At 37.5% G+C, this 23,270-nt stretch overlaps 1 protein-coding gene across 1 annotated transcript; it reads right to left on the minus strand.

Annotated features, from left to right (window-relative positions):
• Positions 1-1,046: 1,046 nt before the first annotated feature.
• LOC136267368 (class II receptor tyrosine kinase-like) lies at positions 1,047-21,496 on the minus strand. The gene is made up of 3 exons (XM_066062485.1): positions 21,376-21,496; positions 20,780-21,328; positions 1,047-3,198 (listed from the first exon to the last, which is right to left on the minus strand). The coding sequence occupies exons 1-3, from the start codon at positions 21,467-21,469 to the stop codon at positions 1,481-1,483; spliced, it is 2,361 nt and encodes a 786-aa protein (XP_065918557.1). The 5' UTR covers positions 21,470-21,496; the 3' UTR covers positions 1,047-1,480.
• Positions 21,497-23,270: the final 1,774 nt, after the last annotated feature.

Below are 23,270 nucleotides of genomic sequence, written 5' to 3' on the forward strand. Positions count from 1 at the left end.
AGAAGAAGCGAGAATATGGGGATCGTATACGCAGTGTTGACTGTGGATCTTTCACCCCGCTAGTTTTTTCAACTTTTGGTGGTTTGGGCAAGGAGGCTACTGTTTTCTACAACCGTTTGGCAGATCTTTTATCACAGAAGCACAATACGTCTTACAACCAGACACTCTCCTGGATGCGCTGTGCTATATCATTTTCCCTATTACGTTCTGCTGTATTGGCCATCCGTGGGAGCAGAAAGCTGCAGTCAACCAAGCTCCCCACTGTTTCCACTGAGTTGTGCCTAGTGGAGAGCCGTATTCTTACTGATTAGAACAATTGTTTTTATGTGTTGTTAAAACGTGTTCATTAATAATCAATGAAAAAAAAATCTTTTCTGTGATATACATTTTGACAATTAAGTTTGTGCTTCAGCCACTTATTATTTATCCATAAATTGGAAATTATTACTAGAGCATGAGAACTGAGGCATAAATAATTGGGCATAATTTGAGCATAATAGGTAAGTATTGAGCATATATTTAAGCATAATAGGTAAATTTTTGAGCAGTGCAGCATAGCATAATAGGTAAAATTATGAGCATAATCGGCGGGTCCCTAAACTTGGGTGAAGTTGTGATTCAGAATGGAAACCTCCTTGCCCCTGGGGCTCCACTTTAACTCTTTGCCCTGGGCCCCTTAATATCTCTGGGCGACCCTAGGCCTGAATCCAACTTTTGCTAGGTAATATGATGTCAGCATCTAGCTACTGTTATGGTAACTACCTGGTGTGTAAACTAACAATTATAGTGTACATACATGATATTAAGTGTGACCAACACCATATATTGAGCTTGATGTGATTAATCATGCATGACCAAAGTGAACACAATGGTAACTAGTGGATATATCATCATTATATCCACCCATCCAGCTACTATCATCACTTCTAGTGACTATAGCATAGTAAAATATTCACAATTGACAAATCCAAGAAGATATAGTTAGTTTGCTATTCTATAACTTACTCACATACAATGCAATCAGTATTGCAGTGCAAATCCTCTTCAATGCAATTCATACAAACATGCAGGTACTTTGCCGGTATTCAATAACAGACTAGAACAACTACAACTAGTGCAAATTTTCAAAGGTTTACGAATTCCCTATCTCTTGAGTGATTTGGAATTACGAAAATAAAATTAATATGCTCTAATTAGTAGTGCAATGAAATCACACAGTATAACTAGTAATTGTGTTTTACAAAAAAATATGAATGCACAAAAGTAACCTGACAAATGTGGTCAGTAATTTGCGTCTATGTAAGACATGAGCCATTTTCTACATGATAATAAGTGCTGTACGATGTATGTGCTGTTTCTCTTCTTACACATAAAATTTTTACCTCTAAAATGTCAGTTCTACATAAACACACAATTTACGTACGTACTACAAAGCTGTCCTATACACATTAAATTAAAAGAAAATACAAATGATAAACTTCTACAAATTGTTAGAATACAACTCATTTAACTGATCACACAGTACATCAAATCCTGCCCTCTCAGATGGTTCATGTTGAAAACAGCCTTTCATAACGGTGTACACATCATTTGGACAGTCCTCAGGTTGTTGGGGTATCATCCTGTCCTTTCCTTTGATAGCATTCTCAATTAACTGTTGATCAGACAGCTCATAGAATGGCTGGTGCCTGCACAGAGTGAATATCTCCCAAAGAGTAATACCAAATGACCACACATCTGTCTTGATTGAAAACTTGCCAAAGAAACACTCGTAAGCCATCCAACGAATTGGTAGCATCATACAACCACCAACTTTGTGATAGTAAGCAGAGTAGAGATTCTGACTCATACCAAAATCAGCAACTTTCACAGTGTAGTCCACCCCAACTAAGATGTTTCTGGTAGCCAGGTCACGATGAATGAACTTGCAAGAAGAAAGGTACTTCATGCCACTGGCTATCTGGAATGATATGTACACTAGGGCAGGAAGGGTGATCTCATCTGGACCTGGTAGCTTCTCTGTTTCTGATGTAAACTCAAACCGCTGCAAGTACTGGTTGAGGTCTCCATTCTCCATATACTCCATCATTATGAATGGTGTACCAGTAGTGCAAATCCCCAGCAATCTAATAACATTATCATCCTTCAGTCGTGACATGAACTTGATCTCTTTCTCAAATGACTTTTGGAGTTCACTAGTAGGATCAGCCTTCAGTGTTTTCACAGCCACCTTGATAGAGATATTGCTGTTGGCACCATTGCCTATTCCAAGATACTGCTGGCTAAGCCCAATGGTGCTAGCCAGTATGACTTTTCCAAATTGCCCAGTTCCTAACTGATGAAGAACTTCTATGTTCTTGTTGGACACAATAGGAGGGCCTTCAGATTTGTCCAGTGGCATAGGGTCAGCATAGATTGAAGCATATGGACATAACGCATCCACTAATATGGCAGTACCAAGTGGCTTTCCACTCATAATGTCACTGGGATTAATAGCTTCACTATAAATTGGATCATCTTCGGTTTCATCAAACATTGTACTGGCCACAGTGCGTTCAGGAATGTCAGGGGCAGCATAAATATCCAACTCCATCTTATGGTCATAGTCAGGATTTGTAAGTGACAATGTCAGTTCTCTTGAGTGCACTTTCATTTCTGGTGAGTATTGTGACCTTCTTTGGAGCTCAGTGCTTTTCTCTTTCTCTTCTCCCTGGTTAGGGACAGCATACCCCATTCTATCAACATCAGAATTTTGCTTCTTTTTGCTTGGGTGATCAATGTGATCATAAGTTTGTAAAGAAGAGGGGTGTTTTACGGTAGAGTAGTAAGGGGCACCTTTGCTGAGGTCAGTAGTGTCATTATAGATTGGGTAGTTGTTTCTTCTTCTCCGCCACATAAATACTATCAACAAAACTGCTACAACAACTGCTATTAATATAATTACAATGATGGGAGCCACTATAACACCAACGTTAGTGGAGCTACTAGAACCTGAAGAAATGGAAGTGGCAGATGAAGTAGCAAGTGGAGAAACTGTAGAGGTGGATGCAGTAGCAGTACTAGTAGGAGTAGGAGTGGTAGTGGTAGTAGTAGTAGTAGCAGTCATGTGAATTTCTTCAATAGTAGTACTTGTAGCAGTACTGGTAGTAGTGTCAGCAGTGGAAGAATTTATAGCAGTACTATCAGTGATAGGAGCACCTAAAGGAAAGTGATAAATACAAGAGCACTTCATCTGTAACTATACATAGCTACACCTAGTTGATAGTATCAAGAAACAAACAATAACTTATAAACAAATTACTGTTGTGCTACAGAAAACAGCACCTAGTTTGCTTTAAGTGTTAGATAATTTGATTGAATATGCAATTTTCTACATCATAAATAGTTAAACCAAACCATGTGATTAAAAAAACTTGTGACATCACTTGTATACTCTTCACTTGCAGTAGTGTTGAAAATAAGGAATGTTATGAGGTAAAATAAGGTAAAAAATATTGTAATGTAACAATTTATCATTGTGTACCAACTAAACAAGAGGATCAACAATACAAATTATTCAATTTGGAGAAGGGAACAGTTTCAGTTATACATTTTTTCATTCTAATGTCTAATATTCTATTTACGAGTCATCAAAGTATTCACCATATATTTTCTATGAAGAATCCATAGAGTGAGCTATTTAGTATGACTATTTTACTTGTGATCAACATGTCTGACGAAAACAGTTTTCCAGACAGCTCAAATTAAATATTCTATAACTTTTACACAAATTTAATTATTTGGTGTAAGCTGGGATGTGTAAAATTTACACCATACACACTTCTCACTTCCATATGTTACATGGGTAAACAATGGTGCCTTATTATGTTGAAAAACAGTGCAGAGCTAAAGAAAGGTTAAGATAACTGCACAATTTAAGGTGTTCTAAAATGACACAAACTAAGACAGCACTAAGATTTACGGATTACTAATATTATTACCTGCTATGACCAATCATTGAACACTTTACAATAGCTTGAACTAACTTTCTTAACATAAGAAGTCACTCCATATATAGTTGCACAATTTTACGTGTTCCTTTTAGTTATTTTTCAATTGGTCAAATAACAAGCAGAGCAGCAATTTTTGCTTGCAGAATGAATACCAGTTCATAACACTAGAAAACATGTACTAAGTGTCAGCGGCAGGGGCAAGAGCTGGTCTGTCAAAGAGACTATGGAGAGATTAGCCCCTCTAAAATATCTGTAGCTGTCATTGAACAATTGCGTTGTTTGTGTTACATCAAATAGCTATACAACTACCAGAAATTCCAGTTAATCAACTGGATGTATATACATACTATATACTAGTATATCATTAATTAAAAAATGAAGTGGGGATCCACATGATAAAAAGTAGTGAAACAATAATAAAATGAATGATGGTATTACAGTGAGAAAATCCCTACATTGGCATGTTACATCGTTGAATGCCAAAGTAGGGATTTTCCCACCAAGCTATGCTGTAATATACCATCATTCATTTCTTTTTAATTAGTTAATTATATGTGATGTACAGAACTTGACAAGTGAGTGTAAACATACATATATAAAGGTGTGGTATGTGTGTAAATATCAACTGTTAATTAGTTTTGTAATGTTCTACAAATAATTAATAGTATCTGGTAATTTGTTCCACAATTTAATTGCATCTGGGTAAAAGGAATATTTAAACAAGTTAACTCTTGTCAATGGTTGCTTGAATCTTCTTTTATCACTTGGATCCCCACTCTTCATTTTTTATTTTTTATTATAGCATATAGCTAGACAAGTGTGACTGTTTTATTAGGGTGACTGCTGTATTAGAGTATCTTAAGTCTACCAAGACTGAGACATGGCCACTATTCCTTATTATCACTGTGATATTATTCTAAACCAATAACGGGTGTGGTCACTGCGTTAGATTAATTAGATTGCTAAGAGACTTTAATTCACATCAAGTATATTTAAGTCTATAATTAAACTTATTGTAGCTAATTGTTATTTTTGATTTGTCTGCAAGTTTATCTTCTCTTGTTGAAGTTACACAGTATAGGTAAATAATAAAAGAGGTGTGGTCTCCATGCTTGATTGTAATACACAAGATCACTAATGGGCATGGTCTCAAACCTACTGTACCATGAAGTTACCAGCATTACCAGGTGTCCAGTATCTTTTACAGTAGCTAAGTACTTTAAATAATTTCTCAAGGAAATGTTAATATGGAAAATTAACACTTGGATATGGTTTCATTGCATGATGATGATGACCAGCCTGATTGACTATAAAAGGAAAGGCAGGGAGCAGAAGGCATGCACTCATCAGAACCACAAAAGGCACATCCTACCAATGAGTTTGTCATTGTGGTGTAAAATGGTAGCCATACGCTGCTTTGTTTGGCCTCCAGCTTTGTGACCATGATCAGGCAAGCAGACAGCCAGGAAGGCAGACAGGCAGGCAAGCAGGCAATAACTTGTTTGGGTAATTATTTTAAAATTCTATATCCAGCCGCCTGTAAGCGTTTTCTTGATTTTAATGCAGTATTTGATGTTACGTAGATGGACTGATATTATTCTGAAAGGTGATTTTCATCATGTAAAATGTTTCTAGGATGGTTTTTAAAGATGAAGAGTTGTGCATCATTCTATGAGGATCCCTACTTTAACAGTACTACCATACTGTTCGATAAATGCATTGAGATTGAAATACCCTAATAGAGCAGTCGCCCTAATACAACAGCTAATCAACAAATATTAATAGTGACTGCTGAAATCACTGTCAAAAAGACTCTAATCCTCAAAAATTTCCTAGAGGAAGGGGGCATGCCTCCAGACCTTCCTAGATTGAAGGCATGTCGCTCTTGGATAAACCTAGCTATATCCCCCAGACTCCTTAACTAACAACTCTTCCCCTGCTAAGTGTTACGTCACTAGTCATACAACTACATTATGAATGGCATGCAAAAAGCACACAACTTATGGTTCCGCATAAATGGGAAAAATGGCAGCAAGTAAACTAAATCAGCCTGTAAAGTGTATCTAATCCAAAACAGCCAAGCTGTAAAAAAAGTGTGCGGCCCTCAGAAAGGCTATGGTGAAAAAAGATGTGAAATCCAAGGTGGCGGCCAAGAAATGGCTGTGATGGTAGGTTAATGGTAAAAATTTTAATAATGACAATTTAGGTAAATTTTGTGAAGAGCCACAAAAATTCACCTGAATTGTCTTTATTAAAATTTTTACCATTAACCTACCATCACAGCCATTTCTTGGCCGCCACCTTGGATTTCACATCTTTTTTCACCATAGCCTTTCTGAGGGCCGCACACTTTTTTTACAGCTTGGCTGTTTTGGATTAGATTTCATTTCTTTTTGTATTTGTATACTAGCTTTGGGACTTTTTTAACCTACGTTTTTTTTCTTTACTACAGGAAGAAGAAAAGATGAAGTAGATGTACTTTAAATATTTTATCAGTAAATGTACAAATTATATATACTGTATAATACATATTTGACCGCATTTGCAAAAAAGGGTCTTCCACACACATCCGATTTGCCAACTTTGACAATTGATAACTTCAGATAGGAAAGAGCTATTGCCTTGATATTTAGGCAGTAGTGAGCAACACTATAGCTGAATACATGGTGAAATTTTCAGGTTAATATGTTACTTGAACACTGAGTTATGATCTCCAACGTTTACGGAATTGGATGTGTGTGGAAGACCCCTTTTCGCAAATCCGGTCACATATATTGATTACAGAAATCTCCATGGTGGTTTCTTTGTAACTGAACACTCTACATGGTGACTTCTTCTAATTGCTCTCTCTACAGGGTGAATTGTTTGTAGCTGAACGATCTACAAGGTAACTTCTTCTAGCTGATCTCTCTACAGGGTGATGTGTTTGTAGCTGAATTTTGTATAGGTGATTTGTTTGCAGCTGAGCTCTTTACAGAATGGTTTCTTTGTAGCTGAACTCTCTAAAAGGTAACTTCTTCTAACTGATCTTTCTACAGGGCAATTTGTTTCTGGCAGAATTTTCTACAGGGTGATTTCTTTGCAGCTGAACTCTCTACGTGGTGGTTTCTTTGTAGCTGAACTCTCTACAAGGTAATTTCTTCTAGCTGATCTCTCTGCAGGGAGATTTGTTCGTAGTTGAATTCTGTACAGGTGATTTGTTTGCAGCTGAGCTCTTTACAAAATGGTTTCTTTGTAGCTGAACTTTCTCCAAGGTAACTTCTTCTAACTGATCTTTCTACAGGGTGATTTGTTTGTAACTGAACTATCTACAAGGTAATTTCTTCTTGCTGATCTCTCTACAGGGTGATTTGTTTGTAGCTGAATTCTGTACAAGTGATTTGTTTGCAGCTGAGCTCTTTACAGAATGGTTTCTTTGTAGCTGAACTCTCTACAGGGTGATTTGTTTGTAGCTGAAATCCCTACAAGGTAACTTCTTCTAGCTGATCTCTCTACAGGGTGATTTGTTTGTAGCTGAACTCTCTACAGGTGATTTGTTTGTAGCTAAACTCTCTACAAGGCGATACTTCTAGGTGATCTCTCTACAGGATTCCTTGTTTCTAACTGAACTCTCAACAGGGTGATCTGTTCATAGCTGAACTTTCTACTGGGTGATTTGTTTGCAGCTGAACTCTCTAAATGGTGGTTTCTTTGTAGCTGAACTCTCTACAATGTGACTTCTTCTAGTTGAACTCTCTACAAGGTGACTTGTTTCTAGCTGATCACTCTACAGGGTGACTTGTTTCTAGCTGAACTCTCTACAGGTGATTTGTTTGTAGCTGAACTCTCTACATGGTGGTTTCGTTGTAGCTGAACTCTCTACAAGGTAACTTCTTCTAGCTGATCTTCTTACACTGCATATTTGTTTGTAGCTGAGTTCTCTACAGGGTGAATTGTTTGCAGCTGAACTCTCTACATGGGAGTTTCATTGTAGCTGAACTCTCTACAATGTGACTTCTTCTAGCTGAACTCTCTACAGGGTGACTTGTTTCTAGCTGAACTCTCTACAGGTGATTTGTTTGCAGCTGAACTCTCTACATGGTGGTTTCTTTGTAGCTGAACTCTCTACAAGGTAACTTCTTCTAGCTGATCTTTCTACAGGGTGATTTGTTTGTAGCTGAATTCTGTACAGGGTGATTTATTTGCAGCTTAACTCTCTACAAGGTGACTTCTTCTAGCTGAACTCTCTACAGAGTGATTGATTTTTTTGCAGCTGAACTCTCTACATGGTGGTTTCTTTGTAACTTAACTCTCTACAGGGTGATTTGTTTGTAGCTGAACTCTCTACAGGGTGATCTGTTCATAGCTGAACTCCCTATAAGGTAACTTCTTCTAGCTAATCTTTCTACAGGGCGATTTGTTTGTAGCTGAGTTCTCTACAGGGTGATTTGTTTGCAGCTGAACTCTACATGGTAGCTTCTTTGTAGCTCTACAATGTTACTTCTTCTAGCTGAACTCTCTACAAGGTGACTTGTTTCTAGCTGATCTCTCTACAGGGTGACTTGTTTCTAGCTGAACTCTCTACAGGTGATTTGTTTGCAGCTGAACTCTACATGGTAGTTTCTTTGTAGCTCTACAATGTGACTTCTTCTAGCTGAACTCTCTACAAGGTGACTTGTTTCTAGCTGATCTCTCTACAGGTGATTTGTTTGCAGCTGAACTCTCTACATGGTTTAATTCTTTGTAACTGAACTCCCTGCAAGGTGACTTCTTCTAGCTGATCTCTCTACAGGGAGATTTGGTTGTAGCTTAACTCTCTACAGGTGATTTGTTTGCAGCTGAACTCTCTACATGATGGTTTCTTTGTAGCTGAACTCTCTACAAGGTAATTTCTTCTAGCTGATCTCTCTACAGGCCAATTTGTTTGTAGCTGAACTCTCTACATGATGGTTTCTTTGTAGCTGAACTCTCTACAAGGTGATTTCTTCTATAGCTGATCTTTCTACAGGGTGATTTGGTTGTAGTTGAACTCTCTACATGATAGATTCTTTGTAGCTGAACTCTCTACAAGGTGATTTCTTCTATAGCTGATCTTTCTACAGGGTGATTTGTTTGTACCTGAACTATCTACATGATGGTTTCTTTGTAGCTGAACTCTCTACAAGGTAACTTCTTCTAGCTGATCTCTCTACAGGACAATTTGTTTGTACCTGAACTCTCACATGATTGTTTCTTTGAAGCTGAACTCTCTACAAGGTGATTTCTTCTAGCTGATCTTTCTACAGGGTGATTTGTTTGTAGCAGAACTCTCTACAAGGAAACTTCTTCTAGCTGATCTCTCTACAGGGAGATTTGTTTGTAGCTGAACTCTCTATACATGATTTGTTTGCAGCTGAATTCTCTACATGATGGTTTCTTTGTAGCTGAACTCTCTACAAGGTAACTTCTTCTAGCTGATCTCTTTACAGGGTGAATTGTTTGTAGCTGAACGATCTACAAGGTAACTTCTTCTTACTTATCTCTCTACAGGGTGATTTGTTTGTAGCTGAACTTTCTACAAGGAAACCTCTTTTAACTGAGCTCTGTACAGGGTGAATTGTTTGTAGCTGAACTATCTACAAGGTAACTTCTTCTAGCTGATCTCTCTACAGGATGATTTGTTTGTAGCTGAATTCTGTATAGGTGATTTGTTTGCAGCTGAGCTCTTTACAGAATGGTTTCTTTGTAGCTGAACTCTCTACAAGGTAACTTCTTCTAGCTGATGTATCTACAGGGTCACTAGTTTGTAGCTGAATTCTCTACATGTTGGTTTCTTTGTAACTGAACTATCTACAAGGTGACATCTTCTAGCTGATCTTTCAACAGGGTGATTTGTTTGTAACTGAACTCTCTACAAGAAAACTTCTAACTGATGTCTGAACAGGGTGAATTGTTTGTAGCTGAACTCTCTACAGGGTGATTTGTTTGTAGCTGATCTCTATACAGGTTACTTATTTCTAACTGATTTCTTGAATTCTGTTCAGGGTGACTGCTCTATTAGGATGACTGCTCTATTAGAGTATCTCGATCTCGCACTTGCTACACCAAGTTGGATTTCGTGTTATAACTCCGTGGCTTTAAGTCTGATTCTTCTACACCATTGAAGAGCCTTTCTAAGATGATAACTCCATCTGTACAGCGATTTTCAAAGCATTACCCCAAGTGGTTTATCTGGTAGGCGTGGCAAGCATAATAATAATAATAATAATAAAATAAAAAAATTAGCTAATCTCGATTCCGTAATTGTTACACACTGTTGATTTTTTCGCTGTATCTTCCTGGTTTTTAGCTCGATTTCTTTCAAACCACAAAAGGTTTGAGGTTCAATAGTTAACCTATTCACCCACCGATTTTCAGCTTCTTCCCATACGCGGTTTACCCTGTAGGCGTGACAACATATTGGTGTTATTTTTCGTGCATAATCGCTCATAACTCTTTGCCTGTTTATGGTATTCCAGCCAAAGTTGGTACCGAGATGCACCTTTATACCCCCCTTCTGTGTGCCAAATTTCAAGGAAATCGGTTAACGCGTTCGCGTTTTATAGCAGTTTTTGTAAGTGTGCGAAAAGAGGAAGAAAAATAAGAAGAAAAAAGCGAAGAAACTAAGCCAATTTTTGAAGTCGCATATCTCAGGAATGCCTGAAGCGATTTCGCTCAAATTTGGAATGTGGAGTGCTGAAGGTGGAGGGAATGTACACAGCAAAATTTGTCTTGTTTCATCAAGGCAGCACAGAGCTATGGAGGTGCGAAAATTGCGTTTTGTTTCTTCCTGTCAATATACTCACGGGGTTGCGCGCCGGCTTCTTGGGCCGCACGACACACTACCGTGTGTCCTGATGACTGGGTCTATTACCAAAAATATTGACAATTAAGTTAGCACTATAAGTTTGTTATTATTTCTCAAAGAATTGTTGCAAAGCTGTACAGTAAACATAAAGTATCGAATGGGTTCAGATACAGCATGAGACAAAGCTAAGTGCTGTATTATTCTTAAGATGTGCTTTTTTCACTCATAATAACTTCATGATGTATTGGTTAGGCATAATAAAGCCTTCAGTGCAAAATGCTTTTTGTGACTGATCAATTTACTAGTGCCTTCAGACAAGTGTAAATCAATTACAGCTAAGGCTACAGGTTTGATTTTTTCACTGTTAGACTTCACTTCAACCTAAAACAGTATTGATTCATGGTAGTGCACCAATGCTTTGTGTTTTTGCATTGCCTATCACACCAAAACAAAATGGAAATGATTTGTAAATTTCATGTCATGCCTTCAACCATCAAAGTGAGTTGAGCAGATTGGTTGTAGGCCAGCTTCATGTATCATTCTCCATGTGTAGGACTGTTAAATTGGCAGAACATAATCAAAAACTAGGTGAAAACAGCCACATTGCTTATTAATAATGCTGTAAATATAGTGGCGTGTATTTTGCAGTACAATTATTATAGGTGCCGTTTACTCTGTTGGTGCAGTGTTATAAAAGTTCCAAAAACAAATGTAAGGAAGAATTAGTAACTAGGAATGTCACAAACTAGTATGGACAAAAAGGTCTTAAACAAGATCATCACCTGAAGTGCAAATTGTATCCCTACTTTAGCCATGCTAGTTTATTTGCACTCCGGGTGATGATTTCCTTGTTTAAGAACTTGTGCTATAATGATCCCTCCTAGCATCCTAACACTTATCATAATATACTGTAGAGTCGGATTATTAAGCACACGTGTCTATTAAGCACATGTTATTCGTTAAGCGCATGCACCTTTCTTGTAATTAACCATGGCTGATAAGCACACATGGGAGATTCATCACGAGACAAAGCACGGGAAGAAAAGCTGGTTATCTGGATTGTGATGTTACGAAGGATTTCACCTACAAATATCTTTATACAGTGGAGTGGTGACCATGAACTATAATACTCTATTACAATGTAGTGATTCCATGTCAAACCCACCATAATCAAACAGTACGGTAGTACTGTTTAAGTAGGGATCCCCCAAAAAATGACATGTGCTACCTAAAATTCTGCTTTTAAAAATCATCCTAGAGACATCTTACATGATGAAAATCACCTTTACGGAATAATATTAGTCCATCTAACATCAAATACAACATTAAAAACAAGAAAGCACTGTATAACTAACTAACTAAGGAAGTAGGTATTGATATAATGCACATGCTACAAAAAGTAAGGAAATAAGCTCAAAAATGTTACAGTTGAAACGAGAAATAATCCAGCAGTAAAAAGTAAGGAAACAAGATTAGACGGCTACTTGCTAAAATGAGATACACTTTAATCTCTATACTTTTGGCTATAGCATCTTGAAATGAGACTATCACATTAGCCAAAAGTAGGGATTAAAGTGTATCTCATTTTAGCAAGTAGTTGTCTAATCTTGTTTCCTTACTTTTTACTGTTGGATCATTTCTCATTTCAACTGTAACTTTTTGAGCTTGTTTCCTTACTTTTTGTAGCATGTATATTATACCAATCCCTACTTCCTTTTAAAATTTTTAATTTTTTAAATAGCTAGTTTGTTTACTTTTTTTGTCTAGCTAGCTAGCTATATTATACTCTTTTTGTTTTTCACATAGTATAAATATCACTTGAAGCAGCTATCTTTTACATTCATATGCAATAAGTGCCTCTGAAAATAATTATCATTTTGTCTTAAAGCTATTTACAGTAACTGTTAAAAGCTTCAGCTGCATTTCTAATGGTAATTTACAGTAAAACATCGCTGGAGAGCCCACCATTAAGAGTGGAACCCTCGCTTTTAGAAGTCTGGATCTCGAGGTGGATCCACCCCTCAAAGACATTATTAGCTAGCTACCTCACAAAAAAGCTAAACTGGGAATTAAGACAATACAAAACGATTACCAGTGTTAATAAATGCTAGAGACAACTCCTTGGGTACTGCACCTGTTCACCCTCATCTTATGCACACATACTCACACTAGTCTCGTCCTCGCAGACCCATTCTCCGGAGTAGCGCTTATCAATTAGAGATTATAAGTGCCCCCTCCGAAAGGGTCTGGTGAAATGCCCATACCATTTCTGTCCGAGAAATCGCCAACTCTGGCGAGTGATAATTGCTGTTTAATACTTACACAAGATTATACAAAAGGTGACGATTAAACAGTATTTATCATTTTATGGCTGCGCAGTAGATACTTTACAAAAGCAAAGCTTACCTCAAATCGTCACCTCTTGTGTAGTTATTAAACACTCGCCAGAGTTGGCGATTTCTCGGACAAAAATGGTATGGGCATTTCACTAAACCCTTTCGGAGGGGGCGCTTATAATCTCTAATCAATAAGTGCCACCCCGGAGAATGGGTCTGCAAGGACGAGACTATACTCACACTTCATTAAAATCACGTGTGTGGGTTGTGGCACATGCCACAACTATAAGCGCTGCAACTATTAAGCGCTGCAACTATTAAGCGCCGCAACTATTAATTATCCTTCGAGAAGAACAAAGAAGCGAATAAATGATGAAAGCAAACACCATGGTGCAGTGGACAGAACGTAATCAGAACAACAGATTTATGAATCCGCCGTCATTACCTTAGCTGTCTGAAATTTCTGGAGCCGTAGACCTAGTGCAACTGGGGTTTTACAGCAAGCAGGCAGGCAGGCAGGTAGACGAAATCCAGGTGAATTTTGAAAATTTTAAAACTCACTGCACATCAAAATAATCGACTTCTCACTTTGTTTAACGCAGTACTAATGTATTCCAGGTGGTTTTTCGGGTAAAACTTATTGCAAGGCCATTTTTTAAGGTGTAAAAATCCACGAAACCATATGATTTCTTACCAACCCCTACTATATAGTACTATTGTACTGTATGATAGGCGATAGGCGGCCGGATATAGAATTTGCAAAAACTCAAATTTTAGTCTGACTGCCTGCCTGCCTGCCTGCCTGCCTGCCTGCCCGCCCACAGTTGCAAGCCTAGAGTCCAAAAAAAGCAACACATGGCCACCATTTTACACTCCAATAACATACTCACCAGTGGGATGTGCCTTTTGGGGTTCCAACAAGTTTGTACCCTCTACTCCCTCTGTGCCTTGTCTTTCCTTTTTATCTTCAATCAGGCTGATTGTCTTCTTTTTGTTGTAATGAATCCATATCGAGGCATTAATTTTCACTATCAATACTCTTCTTTTAAGTACTTACGCACAATAGATATCTGTAACTTCATGATAGGTTCAATGCAACACCTATTAATTAATTAACGCAATGTTGATTGATCAATAACAATCAAACACCAAGACCACCACGCCTCTTAACAGTCTATCTCGATGACACACCCCATTACTATTGGCCTGGTTGTATTTATAATACTAAAATATGAAATAGTGACACACACCCTGGTTAGGTGAAAGGCTGACTTGAGATACTAAAACAGTCACTAATAGAACAGTCATACTTGTATAGTTGTATCAGTGCTCGAATTGTAAATTTATATGAGGGTATACTACAAGGGCAGATACAGGATTTTGCTAAGGGAAGGAGGGGCACACAGGTACTGGAAATCATTCCACTCTGCGAAATACGAAGCATGAGCTTTCTAGGGGCCTGGGGACATCAGTGCTCCCCCAGGAAATTTTGAAAAATTAACATTCTGAGATGGAATTTGGTGGCAATATTGATTGAAATTTGTTGATAGTTCAACACTGGAAGTATGAATGCTAATACTATAGCTACTGAGCTAAAAAGCCAAATTATAGCTATAGTGTAAAGACCTAGGCTTCTTCTTCACTGCTTTAATTTGCTGCCTTTCATCATCATCAGCTGATTCATCACCAATTGCTTCCTTGGTAGACACATGCAGTCTACAGTAGAGGGGGTAGATTTTGGCTAATGTACATTACATGCAAAATTAACTAGCACTTGTTTAATTCTAATTAATGCACCTCACGAAAGGAATTTTTTAGGATTGTGGGATTAGCTTCCTTGGGGCTCGAGAATCATGTTACACCAAGTAAGAATGTATTACTATGTAGTAACTAATGTTTCATGGATGTTCTTTGCTGAGGGGTACTATAGCTACACTGTAGCTACCTTATACTTAGCTAGGCTATCAAGGTATACTAATTTACAAAAATTGTTATCAAGGTATACTTCGTATACCCCCGTATACCCTCAATTCGAGCACTGAGTTGTATACTATAACAAAAAACCAAACAAACTAATATATTAAATATTAATTTAAAACTGAAGTAGGGATCCAAGCGAGAAAAAGTAGCAAAACAAGAGATGAATGATGGTATTACAGCATTGCTTGGTGGAAAAATCCCTATTTTTTTTAAATTTATTAGATGCATGTGTCTAACAGATGGTATGATTTTTACAAAACTTTTCTCTGAAAATTATTAGTGCATGTGCTTAACAGCCTGATGCCAGGGTATAGGCTGGATGGCTGGATTTTATACGTAGTGTACAAACACACACAGGAAAGATGATGTATGCACTACAGGAATTTATGTAATGAGATTAATGACAGCTATTTTGACAACAAAAAACTTCATAACAGCTGATTTAATATTTACTTCATCTTTGCTGAGACCGTAGCTGGTGTTATTTCTTACATAGTGGGAGATAATAAATAGACTATATAATTCAGTAATACTGCATTATCTAATAGCAAGATTAGTTTTTATTTCTGTCTGTACATACCCAGGTTTGCATGCAAATGGTTGCACCATTGTGATGAGATGAATAGGTCATGAATACACTGCTATTGTGCTTCCCCTAAAGTGTACAAAATAAAATTAATGTTGAAAATTAGGGATCATGTCAGAGGAATTTGCTTCATATAAAATTATTTTCATGCAAACTGAAAAGGGAAATGCATACCATAGAGTCTGGTCATTAAAGACACATATATTATATTAATCTTATATCATTTGTTAAGCATAAAACATTATCATAAAGTGCATGCGGACAAACATAAAGCTACAACACAAGGTGCAGCTATGCAAGAGAAGAAATGTTAGAAATTTGTCAATGGTGCAAGAAATGAAATTTCATGTGGTACATGACCAATAATAACATGTATTTTACAATGCTTTGATCTTCTACAGTATGGAATTCATGCTCCACACAAAGGGTTTGCACAGAAACTGACATTCAAATATTGGTACATGAGATCACTGCAAATCACACCACTCTGATCCATGATGAGATTTTTTATTAAGCACAAGCACTATGGAATTGTCTCAATCCTTGTATTTAACACAGTACATTGATTGCCAAGCAACTAATTTATCTTCCCTTGGTCACCAAAAGACTATTGTGTAGTTATTTAATAGTTATATCATTGCCACGAGGGATTTGCTTGATATATATATATACCACTTTAGCGTGGGCGTTCAAAGGCGCCGCTCAGTGTTTAACTCGCATATTGCCCGGGCAATATCATGGGAAAGCGGTTTGCCAATGACTTTGATACCCAGCCAGTTCAAAGAATCGATGCGCTTTGACTCGTTATATTGAGCGACATAGAGCTTTGTATTGTGGGACTCGGTTTTGTAGAGGTTGCTAAGCTTAGTACATAGGCTAAGATAGAGTAGTTGGTTGTTACTAAAGGATAATGAAGGCACAAAATAATTGTTTGGGCGATTGTGGATGCGTATTTCTACCCACCGCGTATCAGCCTTTGAACAGACCAAGGAACAGCAAAGCTACTACTGCTACGTTGAAATAGGTTAGTAAGTACTTAACTTAATATATTAACTTACTTACTGTCCCAATAGCGAAGTTAGTTGGCTTAACTTAGTACAAAACTAATAACAATATAAACTCCATCCCATAATCACAAGTTTTCTAACATTGCATGTTGAAGCATAGTAACGTATTAATGATGTTTTAACATATGGACAACGTTTTGATGGCTATTAGCCCACGCTATTAAAACCACAATCGATCTTCAGATGCTACTGTATAAAACAAATGGGATGAGTTCTCATTAGTTCTTTCACCTATTAGGTGAGTACGCCCCAAGTGATATATATCACTTGTACCATGGCTGCTTGGGATTTTGCTGACATATACACCCGTAGCCCTCGGGCCTGCGGCCCTTGGGCTTTAGGTGTATATATCAGCAAAATCCCTCGCAGCCATGGTATAACTATTACATGCCCAAGCCCGAGGGCCGCAGGCCTGAGGACGCGGGCATATATATCAGGCAAATCCCAAATGGTCATGGTATAAGTAATATATACCACTCTGGTATGCTTACCTAATAGGTGAAGGAAGACAAACCTACATTCACCACATTACTTTTATACAGAGGTTTGCAAACATCAATTGTGGGTTTAAATTGTAGACACAAAAAAGAAATGATTGTAGGTTTCACTGGTTGTAGTGATACCATTTTAAACCAAATGACCACTTTGTGGATGAATAAAGTAACCTAAGGTGCTAAAATAAACACTTAGACTTATAGGTTGTAAATGTTTGAGGCATCTTTTCATGCAGTTCTGTAGAAAAACAATCCCCACAATGCAAAAATGATTATTTTGTGATGCTTAGTAACTGAACTATGCAATACTGACTCACTCAATTATTTTTACTTCACAACAGTGCCCTAACTAAACCAACATGTTTAACTCAAACCCACAATGCAAAACTTTAAGCAGTTCTATTCAAACCCACAATGCAAAACTTTAAGTAGTTCTATATAAACAATCAAAGGAAACTGATGCTTTGTAGCTGCCTCAGCATCAAAGGCAGTTGTGGTAAGGGCTATATCATGTTATCACCCTAACCACAGGGCGATATCTAGATATTGCCCTGTGGTCAGGGCAATAATTATGTGATATATAACCCTGTGGTTTCCTTTGATCTGATGTGTCAAAGTGGTATCAAGACACACGATAGTGTGTCGTGCGGCCCAAGAAGCCAGCACGCCACACCATGGGTATATTGACAGGAAGAAAGAAAACATGATTTTCACACCTTTGTATCTCGGCGATACCTTATACGATTGGAACCAAATTTGCTACAGAGTTGCCCGCCAGCTAGGGGATATGACACAAAACCCAACCTGTGTCACAATTACGCGATCGATTTTTATGAATAAAAAAGTATTAGTTTTCACGCCTACTAGGCAAACCGCTTAGAGCAATGAGCTGAAAATCGGTGTATAGCTGGAATAATCTTCATAGAAAGTCCTTGCAGTAGTACAGAAGAATCGAATTACAAACCACTGAGTTATCATTCCAAACCCAACTCCGTGTAGCAAATGCGAGATCGAGATACTCTATTATTATTATTATTATTATCAATTTACCAAAAAGGAAGGCATACACAAAAAGCAAAGCCTGTACAAGGTGTCCGCCTACAAAAAACAAGCATACATATACAACAGTACACTACAAACTAAACAGTACACAACAAAACACAAAACAGTGATTAAGAAGTTACTTGACACATAAGTAATTATAATGGTGATGCCGGAAAGACTTTCGATTACTGTCTTCAAGGATATGTAATGGCACAGTGTTCCAGAAGAAAGTTGTGTTGACAAAAAAAAGAATATCTCCTAGAATTAATGGTGGACTGTGGAGGGACTAGTGAAAGATGGTGACTTCTGGTAGATGCTATGGAATTAAATGAACAGTGACTATTAAATGTAATAGATGTTTGCTGGTGATATATGTCATTGAGGAAACTGACTGAAAGGAAACTTTGTCTTGATAGAACAGTCACCCTAATAGAGCATTCAGCTAATTTATTTACTCCATTATAGAATTCTTTTACATTGCAAGTTATTCTGTAGGGAGTTCAGCTGCAAACAGTTAATCTTATAGACAATTCAGCAAGAAGCAAGTCACCCTATAGAGAGTTCAGCTACAAATATATCGCTGTAGTGATTCAGAAGAATCGGAACGTTACAAGTCGCACTGAAGAGAGTTCAGCTATAAACAAGTCATGCACTCTGTAGAGAGTTCGGCTACATCTCTAGAGAATTCAGCTACAAACAAGTCACTGTGGAGAGAGTTCAGCTACAAAGAAACTACCCTGTAGAGAGTTCATCTATACAAACAAGTTACCCTATAGAGATCAGCTGCAAACAAATAACCCTGTAGAGATTTCAGCTACAGGCAAGTCATTTTATAGTTTATACAATGTTCAGCTACAAGTAAGTCACTCTGTGGAGAATTCAGCTACAAACAAGTCACTCTGTAGAGAATTTTGCTACAAACAAGTCACCATGTAGAGAGTTCAGCAACCAAAACCCACCCTGTAAAGAGTTCGGCTATACAAACAAGTTACTCTGTAGAGAGATCAGCTAGAAACATGAGAGAGCTCAGCTAGAAGAAGTCACCCTCTAGAGATCTCAGCTGCAAAGAAACCCTGTAGAGAGATCAACTACAAACAAATCATCCTGCAGAGCGTTCAGCTATAAACAAATCACCCTGTAGAAAGTTCAGGTACAAACAAATCACCCTATATAGAGTTCAGCTACAAAAAATCACTCTGTAGAGAGTTCAGCTATGAACAGATCACCCTGTAGAGCGTTCAGCTATACAAGTCACCCTGTAGAGAGATCAGCTAGAAGAAGTCACTGTCTAGAGAGATCAGCTAGAAGCAAGTCACCTTGTAGAGAGTTCAGCTACAAAGAAACCATCCTGTAGAGAGTTCAGCTACAAACAAATCACCCTACATAGAGTTCAGCTGCAAATAAATTACCCTGTAGAGAGTTCAGCTACAAACAAATCACCCTGTAGAGAGTTCAGCTAGATAAAAGTCACCCTACAGAGAGATCACGTCACCCTATAGAGAGATCAGCTAGAAGAAGTCACCTTGTAGAGAGAGTTCAGCTACAAAGAACTCACTCTGTAGAGAGTTCAGCTAGAAACAAGTTACCCTATAGAGAGATAAGCTAGAAACAAGTCAGCCTGTAGAGATTTCAGTTACAAACAGATCATCCTGTAGATAGTTCAGCTAAATACAAGTCACCCTGTAGAGAGATCAGCTAGAGGAAGTCATTTTGTAGAGAGATCAGCTAGAAAAAAGTCACCTTGTGCTGCTTGTAGAGAGTTCAGCGACAAAGAAACCATCCTGTAGAGAGTTCGGCTACAAACAAATCACCCTGTAGAGAGTTCAGCTGCAAACAAATCACCCTGTAGAGAGTTCAACTACAAACAAATCAACCTGTAGAGAGTTCAGCTACCCTTAGTAGAGAGATTAGCTGCGAACAAGTTATCCAGTAGAGAATAATAGACATGTAATAAATATATGTATATAATATGTATAATTACAGATAAAATCAAAAACAGTTGAAGCATTAAAAATCTGCTTTGTCTTTTTATTCTTCCTGTGGTAAAGAAAAAGAATAGGTTAAAAAGCCCCAAAGCCTGGCCTATGGCCAGCTTTGGGGTGTACAAATACAAAAAGAAGTGATATCTAATCAAAAACAGCCAAACTGTAAAAAAAAGGTGTGGCCCCTAAAAAGGCCATGGTGAAAAAAGATGTGAAATCCAAGGTGGCGGCCAAGAAATGGCGGTGATGGTAGGTTAATGGTAAAAATTTTAATAACGGCAATTCAGCTGAATTTGGTACCAAGACCAGGTGGCACAACATTCACCTGAATTGTTGTTATTAAAATTTTTACCATTAACCTACCATCACAGCCATTTCTTGGCCGCCACCTTGGATTTCACATCTTTTTTCACTATGGCCTTAGGGGCCGCACCTTTTTTTACAGCTTGGCTGTTTTTGATTAGATATATATATACAAGTATTTTGTACTTACCACAGAACAACACTTCACTTAAGAATACATATGTCCCCTCACTAATGGTCATCATTATTCTCAATGACTGAATCATCAAATCTTCATTATTAGTAATGTCAACATTTAGTCTGTATAGTCTGTTCTCCACAGGTACTAGAGAATCACTAGTATCAATACTGATCTGATTGGATGGTGTAGTGGAGTTATCATTAGATGAATATAGTGTTAAACTGGGGACTACTATACCACCATTTGGAGCATTCCAGAACCACATACTGATCCTACTGATAATAACCGGTAGAAGAAATCTGAACACTGTAGACACATTTCTAAGTACTGAACTGGTCCTGTTCCATACAAAATAAGGAGATAAATCTGAAAAATTGAAATTTCTGGTAGGTCCATTTTCACAGTCCATCAGAGTAGTCCCCACTTCACAGTTAATGGTCCCTTGTCCATCAATTGATGTACATCCATCATTACTGGGTTGTACCCCACCAGTGTACTCATCAGATCTCATTGTAGTATATGATAATGGTGGTTGTGATATTACCGGTATAACAACATCTACAACTCATCATGTTATACAATGATATAGAACATGTCATACTCACCATCACGTTGACACATACCACAATTAGGATACCGTTGACTACTAGTGGAGTGACCCAATATAACCACCAGTAAAATTATAGTCACTTTTCTCATGTCTACTGTTGTTGAAAGATACACGCATGACAGATTTTGGAAAACACTAATGTACATATCACATAATTTTTTGTTACCATCTCAGCAAATAATTTGTCTCAGTATTATTTATACAGTGTCCAAAGACTGCATGACCAAGTGTTATTATGGTGAATTATAGTGCTAGACAGTAGGAAGATATCAATTTGTACAGAAATTATGCCACTTGAATTTGCAGCCATAAGTTCTGTTTGCATTGTAGAATGTTCATGTAAATCCACCAAGGTATAGTATTAGCTCTGGACACAAAAGTATGAGGGCAATTTAAATGAAGAAATGATTGACAATTTACAGCATCATAAATAGGTACATGTGACATGCATACTGTTGGGGCTACAGCAACAAAACAGAGATATCGAAACTCTTCATGAGCAGGTTGTATTGGTAAAGTTGATTAGAGACCTGGAGTAATGGCTCACTTTAAACTTGCACATTTTTGTTTTGCCTAAAGTTCACCTTTTTTTTTTTAAATTCTGTTTCATTAAAAGTATGCCATGTGTGATTTGATGAGATGGTCCAGCCACATCCATGTTATCATGGCACCATTTTAACTAGAGCATCATACAGCATAATGCTTTGCTATTTCTAATACTATATCATACACTACAATATTAGTGTATAGTAGGGACCACAAAGGAGTAGGTGTGGCCCATGAAAAAACATCACCCAAAAACCAGCTTCACATTTCCTAGATGACAATGAGGCATGCAGTATTGGTTAGGCTCAAACAAGCCTTCAGATCGACCCGAAATGCTTTCAACAAGTTGCTACAGAATTTTTTGTTGATTATTTAACAGAATTTTCTAGTGACTGACTGACTGACTGAGTAACTAACTGATTCCTTCAGACAAGTGTAACTCAATAACGGCTAAGGCTACAGGTTTGATTTTTTCACTGTTTGACATTGCTTCAGCTGGAGAGATGCCTTTTGGCATCCCGCAGTACATACAATGCATTCTTCATGGACTTACCACTGTCCTCCTTTTTGTCCCATTCATCTTTGCTAACAGCAAAAAGTGTCGATTTGGTGGTAGCATGTGATGGCTTCCCTTCATAATGGAAATCGTTAATATTTTTCATAGTGGCTACTTTGATTGCAGAGGTCTTTTCTAACAGTTCTTGATTAGTAATATTGTGTAACAGGTTGAACATAGCTGACAATGAAGCGTAATGGATACTTCACTTTTCAGATGATAATTAATAGCTAGGGCACACGGCTCCATTTCTTTCTTTCGATGCGGTATGCGTGGGTTCACCAGTCATAATAATTAGTTACAAAAAGTTAACAAACAAGTACACACAAAAAAAAAAATTGGAATTTTCAACTAGAGTAGGGACCATAGCTAGCACATCAATAAAAAGTACTGAAACAAGTTGGAGTAGTGCATGATATTGAATCACAGTAAAACAATAAGAAGTGCTATATAACAGTGTTATAGAAGTGTTATACTGAATCACAATAAAACAATAAGAAGTGTAATATCGCTACTGTGCATTTCCTTTATGGTATCTTGAGCATAACCTACTCTAGTTGAAAATTCCAATTTTTTGTGCACTTGTATTTACTAAGGTTTGGGGGACAGACACAGTATGTATGCAATTAATTTAATAGTGTATGTACAGGCACACCAAGGAGGTATATTAAAACAAGTATAAGGAAAATTAAGAATTTTAAGTTCGATTAGGGATCGTAGAAAAAAGTAGGGAAACAAGGGAGGTCATATACACCTGCCGATATACTAGTGAACATATAATCCCTACT

Source organism: Dysidea avara, chromosome 9, assembly GCF_963678975.1.
Source record: "Dysidea avara chromosome 9, odDysAvar1.4, whole genome shotgun sequence".
In the NCBI taxonomy this organism is placed as follows: domain Eukaryota; kingdom Metazoa; phylum Porifera; class Demospongiae; order Dictyoceratida; family Dysideidae; genus Dysidea; species Dysidea avara.

What these genes read in the sequence shown, in the direction of transcription:
- LOC136267368 (XM_066062485.1), bottom strand. Translation starts at nt 21,469, where the DNA reads ATGAGAAAAGTGACTATAATTTTACTGGTGGTTATATTGGGTCACTCC. An exon ending in TGGTATGTGTCAACGTGATG is followed by an intron (nt 21,329 to 21,375) that starts GTGAGTATGACA and finishes GATGAGTTGTAG; the next exon opens with ATGTTGTTATACCGGTAATA. An exon ending in AAGTGAAGTGTTGTTCTGTG is followed by an intron (nt 3,199 to 20,779) that starts GTAAGTACAAAA and finishes ACTTTCCTTTAG; the next exon opens with GTGCTCCTATCACTGATAGT.